The 15,529-nt window shown below is 37.8% G+C and overlaps 1 protein-coding gene across 1 annotated transcript in view; it reads left to right on the top strand.

Moving 5' to 3' along the window:
* Positions 1 to 263: 263 nt before the first annotated feature.
* Positions 264 to 15,529, top strand: part of LOC127997392 (collagen alpha-1(XXVII) chain B) — a 118,345-nt gene continuing 103,079 nt past the window's right edge. Inside the window, exons 1-3 of the mRNA XM_052592022.1 lie at positions 264 to 694; positions 2,742 to 2,812; positions 13,914 to 15,166. Coding sequence (XP_052447982.1) covers positions 642 to 694; positions 2,742 to 2,812; positions 13,914 to 15,166 — 1,377 coding nt within the window. The 5' untranslated portion in view covers positions 264 to 641. The remainder of the gene's footprint in view (positions 695 to 2,741; positions 2,813 to 13,913; positions 15,167 to 15,529) is intronic.

The following is a 15,529-nucleotide window of genomic DNA, read 5'->3' as shown; positions in this document are numbered from 1 at the left end:
TCTTGTTGAAAGCTAAATTACCCTTACAAGAACGAAAGGCAAGTTGGAGAATGATGCACATTTGTGATAAATTATCAGCTTTGTATTTAAATTGTTTTGTTTGACGTTCTTTTATCATCGATGTTTATTTTTCTTTTCTTTTTTTTCTTTTTCTTTCCGCTTCATTATTTTTTTTGACGAAAACGAAAATAAACGGGTACCTTTTGGTAAGACACACCTTCCACTGAATCCCTTGTAGTTTCCAGAGCGAATTTGAAGTGTTTCTTTCTCAGAAGACAGTTGAGGGCGACAGAGGGAAACGTGCTTCCAAATCTTCAGCATGCCTACTAAGTTCTTGATTTAGTCGGCGACTTGACTAAGTGCTTGTACTTCACCTCAGCAAACCATGTCTATGTCGCTTGGGACTTAACTTTCCAGCTTTCAGCATCACCTGATTTGTTATTGTCAGATGAAGAAGGCTGCATCCACTCTTTGGAAAGTACTACATTTGGCACTGGGGAGAGACCACGGCATGCAGTATTGTGCATTTGTGTTGCATTAAGACCTTATTAAAGGACATTGTGATATGGAAGTAATTCAGCAACTCTGTCATGTCTTGACTGCAGCAGCAAACACCCCCGAGGAAGAATGAAGTAAGCGCGATGGAGCCGGACAGTGCTCCGAGCTCCAGACTCAAAGCAGCTGGAGTCGGGGGGTGAGTAACAGCGCTCTCACGTCATGATAATGGATATTTAGATAGATTTGACACAAACGTTAAATTGGTCATAAATTAGCCTGTTGGCTGTCAGCTCAGCTTGGGGAAACTTGATGAATGAATGGGACACATAAATATTCTTCCTCCAGAAGTAAAGAATTTGCTGGAGGAAAGTTAACTTATTTGTATCTTTTTATTATATGACCTATATATGGATGTGGATATAATTTTAATGAATTAGCTATAATGAATGCATTAAATGCTTTTTTATTTTTTGTAACCAATGATGTTTTAGAATAGTAGGCTAATTTATTTTAATCTCTGGAATGAATGACCAGCCCTGCTCAGCTGTTTATTTTGCTCAGCATTTTTTTATCATAAAAATATTTTAAAAATCTTAAAAACCAGATCAAATGACTTAAGAGTGAAAATTGTTTAACATATAAACTCTTGTTTTCAGTGATTATTTGTGGAATTATTTTTTATTAATATTTCATTGTTTAGGTTCTAATAATATTTATAGGCAAACTAGTTTATCTTTTTTTTTCAAGAGCCATGTTTGGTCTTTTTCTATCTTTTGACACGTGTTATTGCCAAAGAGAGATCAGCTGTTGCAAATTTTGACTGTTCTCCATTATAGGAATTTGTTTGAGGGGACTGTGAAATCTTGTGTTTAGATTTCTGCCCCCCCCCCCCCCCCCCCTCTCTCTCTTGCACTCTCTGAACTGTATTATGTGTTAAAGTGGATATGGGAGGGGGCAAAATGGCAAGCGTACAGTTCTTGTGGCTATGACTGAAAATGCTGACTAAAGTAAAACTGCATACAGTACAATATTTGATCACAAATGGCATCCCCACATCCACACTGTCAGCACATGGGGGCAGAAAAAGTGCTGCTTTTGGACACTGACTAGACTGGTAATGGGTGTGGTGATGCTTTAGTGTAGAATGGGACAATGTGATCCCAATACTTTTTTTTTTTTTTTCAGTAACTGAGAGAAAGAAAAAGACCATTGGCAAAGGTATTTCTTGTTCTTTGGTTTGACCTTTCAGGGGTTTTAAATGACTATCAGAGGCATTGTTGTTTTCTCACTGTTGTAATATCGGAGTTTTTAACATAAAGTGCTTGTCTTTTTGATTGGCCACCCTTTCTTTACAGTTTTCTTATCAGTATTCGTGAGGGAAATTAAAGAAATCTTTGAACTTAACTAAATTCTTTGGTTATAAACTACCATTCAAATGTTTTGGGTCAATAAGATTTATTTTAAGAAATGAATAATATATTCAGGATGGACATATTGAATTAATCAAAAGTGACAGTAAAAACATTTATGTTGGTACAAAATCAATTTAAAATAAATTGTGTTCTTTTAATCTTTCTATTTATTATACAATCGCAAAAATTTATCATGGTTTTCAGAAAAAATATTTAAATAATAAAAGCTGCACAACTGTTTTCAACATTGATAATAATAATAAATGTTTGTTGAGCATCAAATCTGTATATTACAATGATTTCTGAAGAATCATGTGACCCTGAAGACTGAAGTTTCAGCTTTCCCATCACAGAAATAAATTATACAATATTAAATGTATTACAATAAGAAACAGTTGTTTTAAATTGTAATAATATTTCACAATATACTTGTTTTTACTGTATTTTTTTATGCAGACTTGAGCGTAAGTAATTTTTCTTTCAAAAACATAATGTAACGACCCCAAACCTTTCAAAAGTATTGTGTAAACCTGTTTTTATGTCAGATGCATTATCTGGGTAGTTCTTAAGTGGTTTAATACTCTGGGTAAAGGCTAAAAATATTAACCTTAGAAAAATTTGAATAAAAATGACTGGAAATAAATCACTTTAGTTCCAACAGATGTTTTTTACATGAGTCAATTTCATGCTATTAAGTTAAATCTTCTGTTTACATTATTGCTTGAGCTGTGAAGTTGTCAAGAAATATTGAAAAATCACATATAGATGTCAGCTAAATGTTTGACCTGTTCAATTTGTAATTGTAATTCTTTTCTCTTTTTTTTTAAACAGGAGAGCTGTCTTTCTCTCCGTTGTTCTTTACTGTACATGCTGTCTAATGTTTGTACAAGCACAGTCTGCAGGTAAGTCTCAATTTTCATTAATACATTTCCTAAATCTGTACATTACATTTCTAACAGAATTTTAGTGCCTGATCAACATGCGAAATGTCTGTTCAGTTCTACCATGTTCTTGACATCCGTGCCATAACCCAGTATGTTACATGAGCACACGGGTTCATTGAAGTCCAAAGATCTTACTCTGCCTTGCAATAGTATTTGAGGATACTTGACAGGACTTGGATAAATAGACCTGTAATGTTACAACCCACTGGAGTTTTCCATAAGTCAGAGATAAAAAAGGCTACAGGCACTATATTTTTAGGAGCAGTGTGCTCCTTATTTGGAAGAGTTAACTATATTTAGATGATATATGGAAAAGAATTCAATCAGCAACCTATAACTGCTCTGAGTCGGTTATTTCTCAAGTCAATCAGAAGCCATTGTTTGCACAATTCTATATGTTTTGCATTTGATTCCAACCTAATTTGAATGGCATTGTGCCTGATTGGATGTCACTGAGTTCCCTTTCAAGGGAATGTCAAGCTGCGTCCTCTGGGGGTCGCTATGGGGAACACTTCGTCGTGACCCGTGTCCATACTTGCCAACCTTGAGACCTCAGAATTAGGGAGATATTTAAAAGGCGGGGGGGGGGGGGATACAAAAAAATGTTGGAGTTTAGCAGTAGTTTAGCAGTGCTCCCCTTTACTAAGAAGGGTCGCCTATGAGTGCGCTACTCTCTTTCTAAATTCTGAGTTCTCCTCTCATGTAGATTGAGTCCTCTGTTCTTTCCCCAGAGCGCTCCAGTGTTATTTCCACAGATCGAGTTGATGACTCTTAAACATTTAGTTTTGGGATGCACCATTCTAGAGATAGAGCAATACAGGTTTTTCTATAGCTGATGCCGATGCCAGTGTTTAGAGGTCAGGGTCAGCCGATGGCCGATATGTGCTGACGATATTAAGGGCCGATATCTTGAAGTTTTCTCCTTCATTTGCATGCTCAAATATCACACTAATAATAAGTGGATGCACAACATTTCTAAACTTATCATCATTTATTGAGCACAGACTTGAACCATCTCTCTAATCTTAATTCTGTGAACTGCACTGTATTAAAATAAAAAAAAATTATCCAAAGTTAACCAAACAAATCAATAAACTGTATAAAATAGTATATAAAAGTATTAAATATATAAAACAGGTTATATATATATTAGGGCTGTCAAAAATAGCGCGTTAACGACGTTAATTAGTTGTTTGTTGTTAATTACGTCAAATTTTTTAATGCATTTCACGCATGTGCAGTGTGACAAATTATTCAGGTCAGGAAAGTCTCGTCGATCTCTGAATTCTCAAGATAGTAAAAAACGGCGACGAGCGCCGCGACGAAAACACAGAAGAAGCTTAAGGTTTTACCCCAGTTACTCTCAAATACATTCATGCCAAGCTGGATAAACAGAGACGACTTTGGTAGTTGATAGTACGCTGGAGCTTCTTCCTGTTATAGTGTCCTGTGTTTCACACTGCGCATGCGCAGAACGCCTACATGCAATGCAGCGAAAATTACAGCTGTTTGGAAAAGCATATGCATTTTTAATTGGTTTAACTTTTCCTGGCACTTGAAGCCTTCAGAACGTGAAAAAATCGATCCTAAAGTATTGTGGCAGAGCAAATGAACACCTCCCAAAAACAAGAGTGCCCAGAGTGCTGCTTATGTGATGGTGGTGCATGTTTGTGTTTCTGAGTTCATTCTTTCGAGTTTCTCTATGCATAATTTCATAGATATGTGGCTATATTTAACCACTGGTTCACCTAAAACTCTTACACTATCTGTAGTTAAATGGCATGGTTTTGATATAGTGCTCAGGTAAATTTGATCTAAGTAAATGTTAAACTTTTGAAATTCAGAAAAAAAGAACCACATATTGATGAATCAATAAATGAAAATTATGTATCTGTGTCCTGTTATTTATCTTTTGGTATGCATTTCAGGAAAAAAAAAAGGATTCAGGTGTAATTGCAAATAGTGATTAATCATGATTAATCCACTGAAAATTCTGATTAATTTGATAAAAAATTTTAATCATATGACAGCCCTAATATATATATATATATATATATATATATATATATATATATATATATATATATATATATATATATATATATATATATATATATATATATTACCTAAAAAGTCAATCATTTACATCAAAGTTTTTATGCATTTATGAAGCAGAATTGTTCAAGTTTGTTGGAACACAAATGTAAACTTAAATATACATTTAAATAAAATAAATACAATTTCATAAATAAAAATCAATTAAACTGAAAAAAAAAAAAAATATATATATATATATATATATATATATATATATATATATATATAGTAGTGCTGCAAACACACTAGCAAACAGCAATATTTGTGTTTGGTATAAATGACACAGAACATATAAAGTGCATTCTAATTTCAAACTTACATCGCAATCTATTCATTATTCAAATAAAGTACAGTCAACCAAACATAAAAGGTTACACTGGTCAGTTTAAATAAAGTAGTATAGTATACCAGTCCACTCTGTTGTTATACCAAGGATGTTTTTGCTCATGTGAAGAGGATGATCTTTTCAGTCTAGTTTACATACAAAAATAAAATAAAAAAATAAATTATAGTTTAACATTCAGATACATTGCGAATATGGAAACATTTGGATATGTGCAGAACGAGACGTGAGCAATAACCTACAAATACATCTAGCCAAACCCGCACTCGCTTGTCCTCGTATCTAATGCACTGTAAATGCCGGATTTTATAAAACAAATAGGCTTAGCCGAACGCAGAAATTTAAAATCGAACATTTTGCAGAACAGGATCAAACAAAAAAGTACTGGTCATAATACTTGCATAAAATGTTTGATGTGAAAAAAGTGCTTCATTGCCTGCGCAGCACAGCCACAAGCGCCACAGTTACGTTTGGGATAATTTTATTTTTACTACTATAGTGTCATTTGAAAACATTGAAATTGCGTTTTAAATTGCAACAACGAGCACCACGAAACCATTTAATGAGGCACATTCAGCGGTCTCCTTGATGGGAAACAGTCAACAAAGTAAAAATGATCTCAAACATATGGCACGCTCTCTTCATATAATCAAAAAAAAAAACAACCCTTTAATTCGGGTGAGAAACCTTTTATTACAAGTGGCTTTTCCAAGTACACTTTCTGAAATCCACACTGTGGTAAGATCGCACACTAGTGCTCTGCGTTCTTTCTAAAATCCTATATGGGGAGGACTTTGCGTGGTTGCTTCGTGCCCTTTCTTGAGTTGGTAAAAGCCCTGTTCATCTTGGGCTCCACTCCACCTATGTATCCTTGGATACATATCTAAACAGGGTGTTGCTACTTGGGATCTGTTGATACAGCTCCTTCAGCAAGCTTATGCAAGAGCAAGCGGTAGCCCCTGTGTGACAGGCAAAACTTAGAATGAAATGCTTGGTTCTTAGCCGTATCCCTTTAAAGGAATCTTTCTTGATTCCAAGCCTTCAGCTTTACCCTGGGCCGAAGCCCTAACAAATAAGTTGGGTATGCAGCTTAGGCCTTTGGCTTTAAGGGGTAATGTCACGGACAGCCGTCTAAACGTCCCAGGGGCAACTCCCATGGAAATGGTTGGTACTTAGTGTTCGCCATGATTCTGGCCTGCACTCCCCTCAGCATGGCATCTTGGGTATACTGTTCCCCATAACGACCCCTAGAGGATGTAGTTCGAAGTTCCCTTGAAAGGGAACATCTCAGGTTACGAATGTAACCATGGTTGCCTGAGGAGAGACACTGCGTCTTCTAGCTCCCTGCCATGCTTCGGACGCAAGCTTCAGATGAAGAAGTGAATGACGTGTTCTCCCGGTGCCTATTTATAGTTGTGCCAGTAATGACGTCAGAGGCTGTCACCGGCCAACTCATTGGTGTTTTTTCAATGTATGCTTCAGACACGGGCCACGACGAGGTGTTCCCCATAACGACACCTAGAGGACGGAGTGTCTCATTCCCTACTCAAGAAACCATGGTTACATTCGTAACCTGAGTCGTTTACTGGCTATAGATGAATGAGTTTATAATATTGGATATATTCTGTGTTTGTTTTTGGTTTTTGAGGTTTTGTGCTTTGTACAGAATTGAGAAGCTATGCATGACATGAAGGACTAGCATGTTCACTTTTTTTGGCTTTTTGTTTCAATCAGGAAGCCTAAACCTATTGGTTTCTTTTTCAAGGTGTGTCTAGAATTCCCACATCTGCTCTGTACAGATTTTATGTGGTGGGATGTTCATATTATCCGACACATCCAGTCTAAATCGTTGATGTACATGTAACATATGGTGCTAATGTGTCAGACATTAATGAAATGCAACTGCCATCATGTTTAAAACAAGGCATGAACATTTTTTCGAGTGTATGTTTTATGTTTTTACCCATATGTGAGACAGTCCATATAGCACATTCCCATTCTGCTGCCTGAGATTTCTCTGGGTATCTGCTGCATGACTTATGATCAAGTCATCTTTGTAAGCCGTAGCTGGAGAGTTTCTGGAATTCTTCTCTGGCCGTTGCTCTTATCTTTCATGTAAAGTATGTTTTCCAGTGTATGATGTTCCACTTTCCACTGGCATTTAATTCTGACAAATTTCACAGGCAACAGGAAGTTTTGGTAGATACTGTATTAGCCTGGTTCTTGGATCTGATGCTGATTCAAGTGTAGACTTAGGTATCGTTTTAATTTAATTGATGTTGATCTGCTTATTAATTCCAATTCCAAAATAAAAAATAAAAAAATAGATGTCAAACATATTCTGTGTTGTTTTACAAAGCATTCTGTTGCAGCTGCACAACATGACCAAAAAGCAGCTGCCTACAGAACACTTGGGCCTACAAGAACATCTATTGACTGTGGTTTTAACAAAAAAAAAACACAGCAAAACAATTAGACTAATATAACTTCAAACATTAAATAAAAGGATTACCTCACTTCAAGAATGAAAATTCTGTCATGATTTTCTAACCCTCCACTTGTTTCAAACATGTATGCATTTTTCTTCAGCTGAGCACAAAAGACGATATCTTCAAAACGCGCTCGTGCTACAGATGTGTGCGCTGCCAACAAAACAGAGTGCAAGTGCTTTCCCTTCTTGAAAAGTGAAAGTCATGACATTTGCCAAGTATGGTAACCCATACTCAGAATAGGTGCTCTGCATTTAACCCATCCAAGTGCACACGCACTGCAGTTAGAAGTGAACGCACCGTGAACACACAACCAGAGCAGTGGGCAGCTATATATCCAGCACCCAAGGAGCAACTGGGGGTTCAGTGCATTGCTCAAGGGCACTTCAGCCATGGGTATTGAGGGTGGAAGAAAGCGCTATTCAGGTTTTTATACCCAACCCTATTCCAGTGGTCTACACCGTTTATGTCTCCATTTCAAATGCATCCAGTGTGTTAACTCTATGGAACATTAAAGGGTTAGTTCACCCAGATAGCAAATTTATGTAATTAATAACTTACCCTCATGTTGTTTCAAACCCGTAAGACCTCCATTTATCTTTGGAACACAGTTTAAGATATTTGATCGAATGCTTTTGTAAGAGACAGATTTCATGTTGGTGTGTGCAACGCAAGCTTCCAGTGCCTCCCTATGGACGTCTGTGTGTTTTATCCTCACGCAAGCATCAAAAAAAGCACTACAGAGATGGCTGCATTAGTGGCTTTACTAAACTGATTTTTAGTATTTTGGCTTTACTAAAATGTGTGCATAATCGCATTAACTACTTTAAATAAATTGTTCAGATGAACGAAGCACGAGGTTTCATATATAATATCCACATTAATCGGGGATTAAACGTGGAGTTTAAAGTGTTCTGTATGCTAAATATGAAAACGAGCGTATCTGCACAGCTCCTATAACTGCGCTTTGTATCTGCTGATTGCTGATCGAGATTTACATGCTTGGCTCACTGACCCTGTATACTCATTCATTTCGTTCATAAACGAGATGTATCGGTTCATTCAACTCATTCACAAATGAGAAGATCTCTCGATCTCGTTCAGTGAAGGGCGGATTCGTTCACTACATTCAACAAATCACATGCTCCGTCACATCTTGAGTAACTCTTTGACAGGAGGAAACAGAGCTGTTCACGATCTGCGCATGCGCTGCTAATAGCGCCGAGCTCGGGCGCTGCTGGAGGGAGAAACTTCAGTGAACAAGAAATATTTGGAATATATATTTTCATATTTTATTAGGTTCTTTGATGAGGTTACAGTACGAAGGTCTAAGTAGCAACGTATCTTCCGTGATGTCCCCGATGCGCGGGTCCGGGTGGGTAAATCAATTTTACTTTATTTGCTGGCTGGGGCGGGCCAAATAATTTCATAAAAGCGGGACCCGGGGGCTGGAAAAAAAACGCACCCGTGCATCACTAGGCTGCATGTGCGAGCACAATGACTAAAAAAAAAAGATGACGCTCATTAAAGCTCACTGGCTGAGTTTTTTCCTCTGAAAGAAAATGTTGTACAACTGACAGGATAAGTTACAATATCTGAGATATTGCTGCTAAATTTTATTTGCTTTTTTTTCTTTCTTTTTTTTTCTTGAATGCCATTGCTTAAATTGATATTATTTATCTTTTGACATTTAATCTTCTGAGTTCAGAAACATTGTTTAATATAATCGCTGTTCATTTTTTTATTCAAAGTTCAGAATCAAGATAAATTTATTACTCTTATGTTTCTTATGATTACTGAAATAATGCTGCTAAATTTATTATTTTTTTACCTTTAATGGCATTGCTCTAATTTATTTTTATATTTTGATTGCATTTTGGCTCGGCTCGGTGTTCATCTACAGTTCTCTCTTCACAGCAGTTCAGTCAGTGTACTGTTTGAGTGCATGCATTACTCCGGGATATTGGTTTGTTTGAACTCAGAGGGAGTGTCAGCCACATTAAAAAAGTTAACAGCTTAAGTCATTTGTGGATTAATGCGTATTAGAGGTGCGAACCATTTAAAACGATTCAGTTCGGTTTGGTGAACTGAATGATTCGTTCGTGAACCGGATATCCAGCTGCTTTGTTTAGAACTCTCTCTCACAACAGACACGGAAGAGAAGACAATGCTGAATAAAGTCGTTGTTTTTGCTATTTTTGGACCAAAATGTATTTTCGATGCTTCTAAAAATTCTAACTGACCCTCTGATGTCACATGGACTACTTTGATGATGTTTTTCTTATCTTTCTGGACATGGGCAGTATACTGTACACAAAGCTTCAATGGAGGGACTGAGAGCTCTCGGACTAAATCTAAAATATCTTAAACTGTGTTCCAAAGATAAACGGAGGTCTTACGGGTTTAAAACAACATGAGGGTAAGTTATTAATTACATAAATTTGCTATCTGGGTGAACTAACCCTTTAAGGCCTGTAACAGGCCGCTTCCTTTGATTTCACCCTATGTTTTGATCAAAGAGAATTAATATACATGGAAAAAGCAAGGTGCCCATTCATTGCAGTGGTTCAGAAGAGATTACTCTGATTGGCTGTTTAGCTTAGCAAACCAGTACACACACACAAAAAAATGAACATGTTGAAAGAAAGAACACAACGATGTATAAAGGACAAACAAAGAAACATCGAATTTGAGTCTTCCAATACTTGAATATTTTTGAAATGGCATTGCTGACTGGAAGGAAAAATGTGAAGAGCAACTGATTAACATGATTCAAAGATAAAATTATAAGCAAGCGCTGCTGTGTTTGTATATTCTTAGTCCTAGGGTTTGTTCCACTTTGCTTCCAGACACACACTTGAAAACTTCCCTAAGCACTTCTCCTCAGGGAAATCCCTGTTGCCATTTTGAAGTGTTTGGATGAGGGATATTTATTTGGACAGTCCCTTGACCCCTTGATTTGGACAGAGGGAGAAATTCAAATTCATATGTACACTTCAAGCAGCTCCATATACCACAGTGCAACACAATTTTGAAGTCACAGCAGATGAATGTAGACTACTGCCACCTGCTGGTACAAAAAGTTATTTCCTCTCATGCAGGCACAGAACATGATAGTTGGCAGTTGGCTGTAGTCTTTGCAGCTGACTGACTGACTGATGTCACCAAAAGGATCCACACAGGTCCCAAACATTCCTCTTATCATTTACAACCAACACACTCACATGACTCCCATGATATAAGAATTTAGCCAAAATTGCAATTATGATTGGGTTAAAGGAACACTCCACCGTTTTTTGAAATAGGGCTTATTCACATTATTTCCTACATTTAGATAGGTGGGCAAATACATTTTTGTGTCAGTGCATGCATTGTTTTAGTTTGACTGGGTCGGCGTTAGCTTAGCTTAGCACAATGAATGGAATCCTTTGTTGCCAGCTAGCATGGCCTGAGTAAAAGTGATCAAAAAAATAAAAAAAAGCCACCTAATTACTTCTTGTGGCCTGCGTATTCACAACGAGTACAAATAGCGATCCAGATTAACACTAGGCGATTTCCTAGGCAGATATTGACTTGGGACTATATTATGGGGAAGCAAAGGCGAAGCACTGCTGCTTAGGCGAAGCACTGCTACTTCGGCGCAGAGATATCACGCAACACATGAAATCCCACGACTTCCGTCAACATACCGGCGTGAATAGTAGCTGCCTGGCTATTTTCCTTACAGTACACGAATGGCGATGAACATGGCTGATTTTGAGAGAGACGAAGAGGGTGACTTCTCAGACAGTCAAGAACCAGAACCATACCTATTTGAACCAGAGTTTACAGAAGACGAGCTGCGTGCTTTGGAAATAGAACGACAGGAGGAGGAGGTTGCGTTCGCTCAACAGCCTGAGGACGTGAGGATGAGAGCCAACATGAACTGGTGCTGTGAATGTGGGGGAATATGCCAATCTATAACCGACGGAAATAGAGTGTCTGTGCTGTAGAGAGTGGGACATGTTTTTGCCATTGATGACCAGGCTCAACACGTCAGATCAAGATGAGCGTGCCCGAAGTTGTGTCACATCTACAGAGGATTTCACGGCGCTGATCCATTCTGCAGTACTCGATTTTTTTTTCCGGTGTGACAAAGTGAACTGGAAAAAACGCCCCACGCCGAATGGACCAAATGGACAGCTGTCCACAGAGTAAGTGATTATTTTAATCATGACGCATGTATAGATCGACCCATATTATACCTGTATTCACATAGAGTTGATGTTTTCATGTGTTGCGTGATTCTCTGCGCCGAAGTAGCAGTGCTTCGCCTGTGCTTCCCCATAATATAGTCCCAAGTGAATATCTGCCTAGGAAATCGCCTAGTGTTAATCTGGATCGCTATTTGTACTCGTTGTGAATACGCAGACCACAAGAAGTAATTAGCTGTTTTTTTTTTTTTTTTTTGATCACTTTTACTCCTGCCATGCTAGCTGGCAACAAAGGATTCCATTCATTGTGCTAAGCTAAGCTAACGCCGACCCAGTCAAACTAAAACAATGCATGCACTGACACAAAAATGCATTTGCCCACCTATCTAAATGTAGGAAATAATGTGAATAAGCCCTATTTCAAAAAACGGTGGAGTGTTCCTTTAAGGGTTTGGTTAAGGGTTGGACTTTATGGTTAAGTGATAGGTTTGGGCCTTGTGTTTTTGTAAAACCCAACTGCAAGGAGACCAGGTTTTTTTTAAACACTTATGACTGGAGTTTAGCCAGCTAGAAAACCTTTAGCCTGGTGTCAAAGATAAGTTTTCAAAGCATAAAAACAAATGTAAGATCTAATTGTAGATGTGAACTGGTAGGGCAAGTATCAATTGCTTCAACTAGTCCTAAACTAGCTCACACTGGCCCTGGTCAGCAGGTCATGCTAATCGTTGAACCCTACTTTGAAGAAGTTTATTTCATGCTGGTCATGACTCTTTCAGACAGCACTCCTTACTGTGATTTGTGAGCAGAACCAGTGGATGTTCATCATGTATTTAGTTGAAGTGCATCACTGGAGTTATTGTTAGAGTTTATGAAATTATTCAGATCGTTATTTATTTTAAATTCAGAGCAGTTGTTCTCCTGCTGTTTGTCAGGAGATGATCTGTCGCCTATTTCTAACATGCTCAGCAATGAAGCAGCCAATACATTTATATATTTGATATATTTTATAACTGCAAACTTTGAGCTAGTTTTTGTTTAGTTGATATGTGTGTGGGTTAGATTTGGTTTTGTGATGCATACTCTCATTTGTTTTGATCCTAAACTCAATACTGTCTGTTCAGAAGTGACAGTCCTAAGCCAGATTGCATTGACTGTTCCTTCTGCTACCTTATGCACTGTATTTTGTTACATTTATTTGTTATAAAAGGGATCACATGGGGTGTTATTGATATTGGTCATTACCAGTGGGAATAAAGAGAAAAAAAAAAATTATCTTGATTTCCAATTAAAACTGTAAAACTGTTATAAGACTTCAGAGATGTTCATTTTTCTTAACCCCATTGCTTTAATCAAAAATAACTATAAGAAGAGAAATGACTTATTATCAAACACAGATTTGCTTATAAAGTAAGTTTATTCTGTTTAGATATTTTTATTGGGAAACCAGATAAAACAAATACAGATTAAGAAGAATATATTTTTGCTGGTTTAAACCACATAATAAACTTAAACACTTCAGTCAGTTCAGTATAATATACTTGTGGTTTCGTAAATCTTACAAGGACGTTTGAGATTGATACTCCCACTCACTTTGCTTGATTTAATTTATTGCAGATCTCTAATGATCTAATGAATTTGTAGTAGGTGATTAATCTGTAGCCCACACAGTGTTATTTTTCTAAGTGTAACAACATCAGCAAAGAATTAAATGAAAAACTGAAGCCTTACCCCAGATGAAACATTACCTTGGCCGCATATGTTCTACATTTTGTTAATGATCTGTTCCTGTAATGAGCTCAGTGTCTCAGTGTGTGAGTAGCAGCTGCAAGCCTTCAGTTGGCAGCTATGATGAGATCCATTTTGCTCCTAGATCCTAAATCCAGAACATGTATTTGTAGTGACTACTGTGCAATTATCTGTGGTTTTCCTTTTTGTAGATGTGGACGTGCTGCAGAGACTGGGGTTGATTGGGATAAGACCATCTGGGACACGCTTTACACCTCATGGTGTCATCCCATTCAAATCAGGAGTCATCCTAACCCAGAGGGCACGAATTGATGTTCCAGTGAGCTCCGTCGTCCCTGCATCACTGGGTTCGGCATTCTGTCTAATCCTCAGCGTATGTTCACATCGCGTAAACAATGCTTTCCTCTTCACCATTGTGACAAAGAGGAAACGACTGCAGCTAGGGATGCAGTTCATCCCGGGGCAAATTTTAGTTTACTTGGGCCAGAAGAACACTGTAAATTTTGATTATGATGTTCACAATGGCCAGTGCCACAACCTGGCTTTGGAAATCCAGGCCCAAAGGGTTAAATTATATACTTCTTGTGGGAAGACAGGTGTACATGCAAATTTGCATTTTAAAAATGAGGAAACGCTGGATCCAGAGGGCTACTTTCGATTGGGAAAAATGAGCCAGAACTCAGTGCAGTTTGAAGGAGCCATCTGTCAGTTTGATATTCATCCCTCTGCTAAGGCAGCTCACAATTATTGTAAGTACATTAAAAAACAGTGCAGGGAAGCTGACACTTATCGACCAAACCTCCCTCCACTTTTACCGCCATTACCCCAGGATCCCAATATATCTGTCACCCTTCAGACCCCAAATGTGGTAACAGAGGTTAAAGACAGACATCTTTCATTAACACAAGACAAAGTACATGTTAATCATGAAACCTCACAAGGCCTGAACATCTCTGTTCTAATTACATCTCAGTCTGTACAAAGCACGGTGCCACCAACAATAGCCCAGCCCACACTACAGCTCCCCCTGCAGGCCACAGCTCAAACTGCCATGGCCTCCTTTGGGAGATGGACTTCACAAATATCTCCAAAGCCAATTCATCAAACCAGCCCCAGGAAGAACATCATGAAGGCATCTGTAAAGCCACAGATATTAAAAGAGAATGAGAAGGCTGTCACTGCCGGACCAACAGGCCAACAGAAGAATAAACTGGATATCCAGACCCCTGCCACAACAGAGCCTAAACCTTTTAGCACATCTAGGGTGTCAGAGAAGACAACATTAGCATCACAGAGACATTCACTAAAGGAGATCTCCAAATCCAGCTCTTCTGAGCCTGTCACCCCTGCAGCTACGGATGGTTTCCAAACCTTCGACCTTGAACCAACCCAATTCTCTCTCTTGGCTTGGTCACCAGTACAGAAAGGAGAACCAGGACCACCGGTAGGATGTTCTTTAATACTAATGTTAAGTTAAATTTGTTGTGTAAACTTAAATATAGTCTAAAAATATAGATTGCTAACATATTCTTTGCCATTTTTGTAATTTCTATGCGCTGAAACAGACTGAAACAGGTCTAGTAGCTTTGTAAAAATTGGTGGGTTAATAAACTGTTAAAAACTTATAAATTAGTGTTATTATTTCTTAGGGAACATTTAACAATATTATAAACGTGTTAACTACTTTAATGCTTACTCATATTTGAAAAAAGATATGATCAAAGATATGTAGCCAAATAGCAAAGTCATGTGGTCCCAGAAACATGCAAAAAACATGAAACACGAATGATATCGTTGAGAGGACCCC

This window comes from Carassius gibelio, chromosome A5 (genome assembly GCF_023724105.1).
Source record: "Carassius gibelio isolate Cgi1373 ecotype wild population from Czech Republic chromosome A5, carGib1.2-hapl.c, whole genome shotgun sequence".
In the NCBI taxonomy this organism is placed as follows: Eukaryota; Metazoa; Chordata; class Actinopteri; order Cypriniformes; family Cyprinidae; genus Carassius; species Carassius gibelio.
The sequence above is the reverse complement of the archived record's forward strand: the minus strand, read 5'-3'. Positions and strand labels throughout refer to the sequence as shown.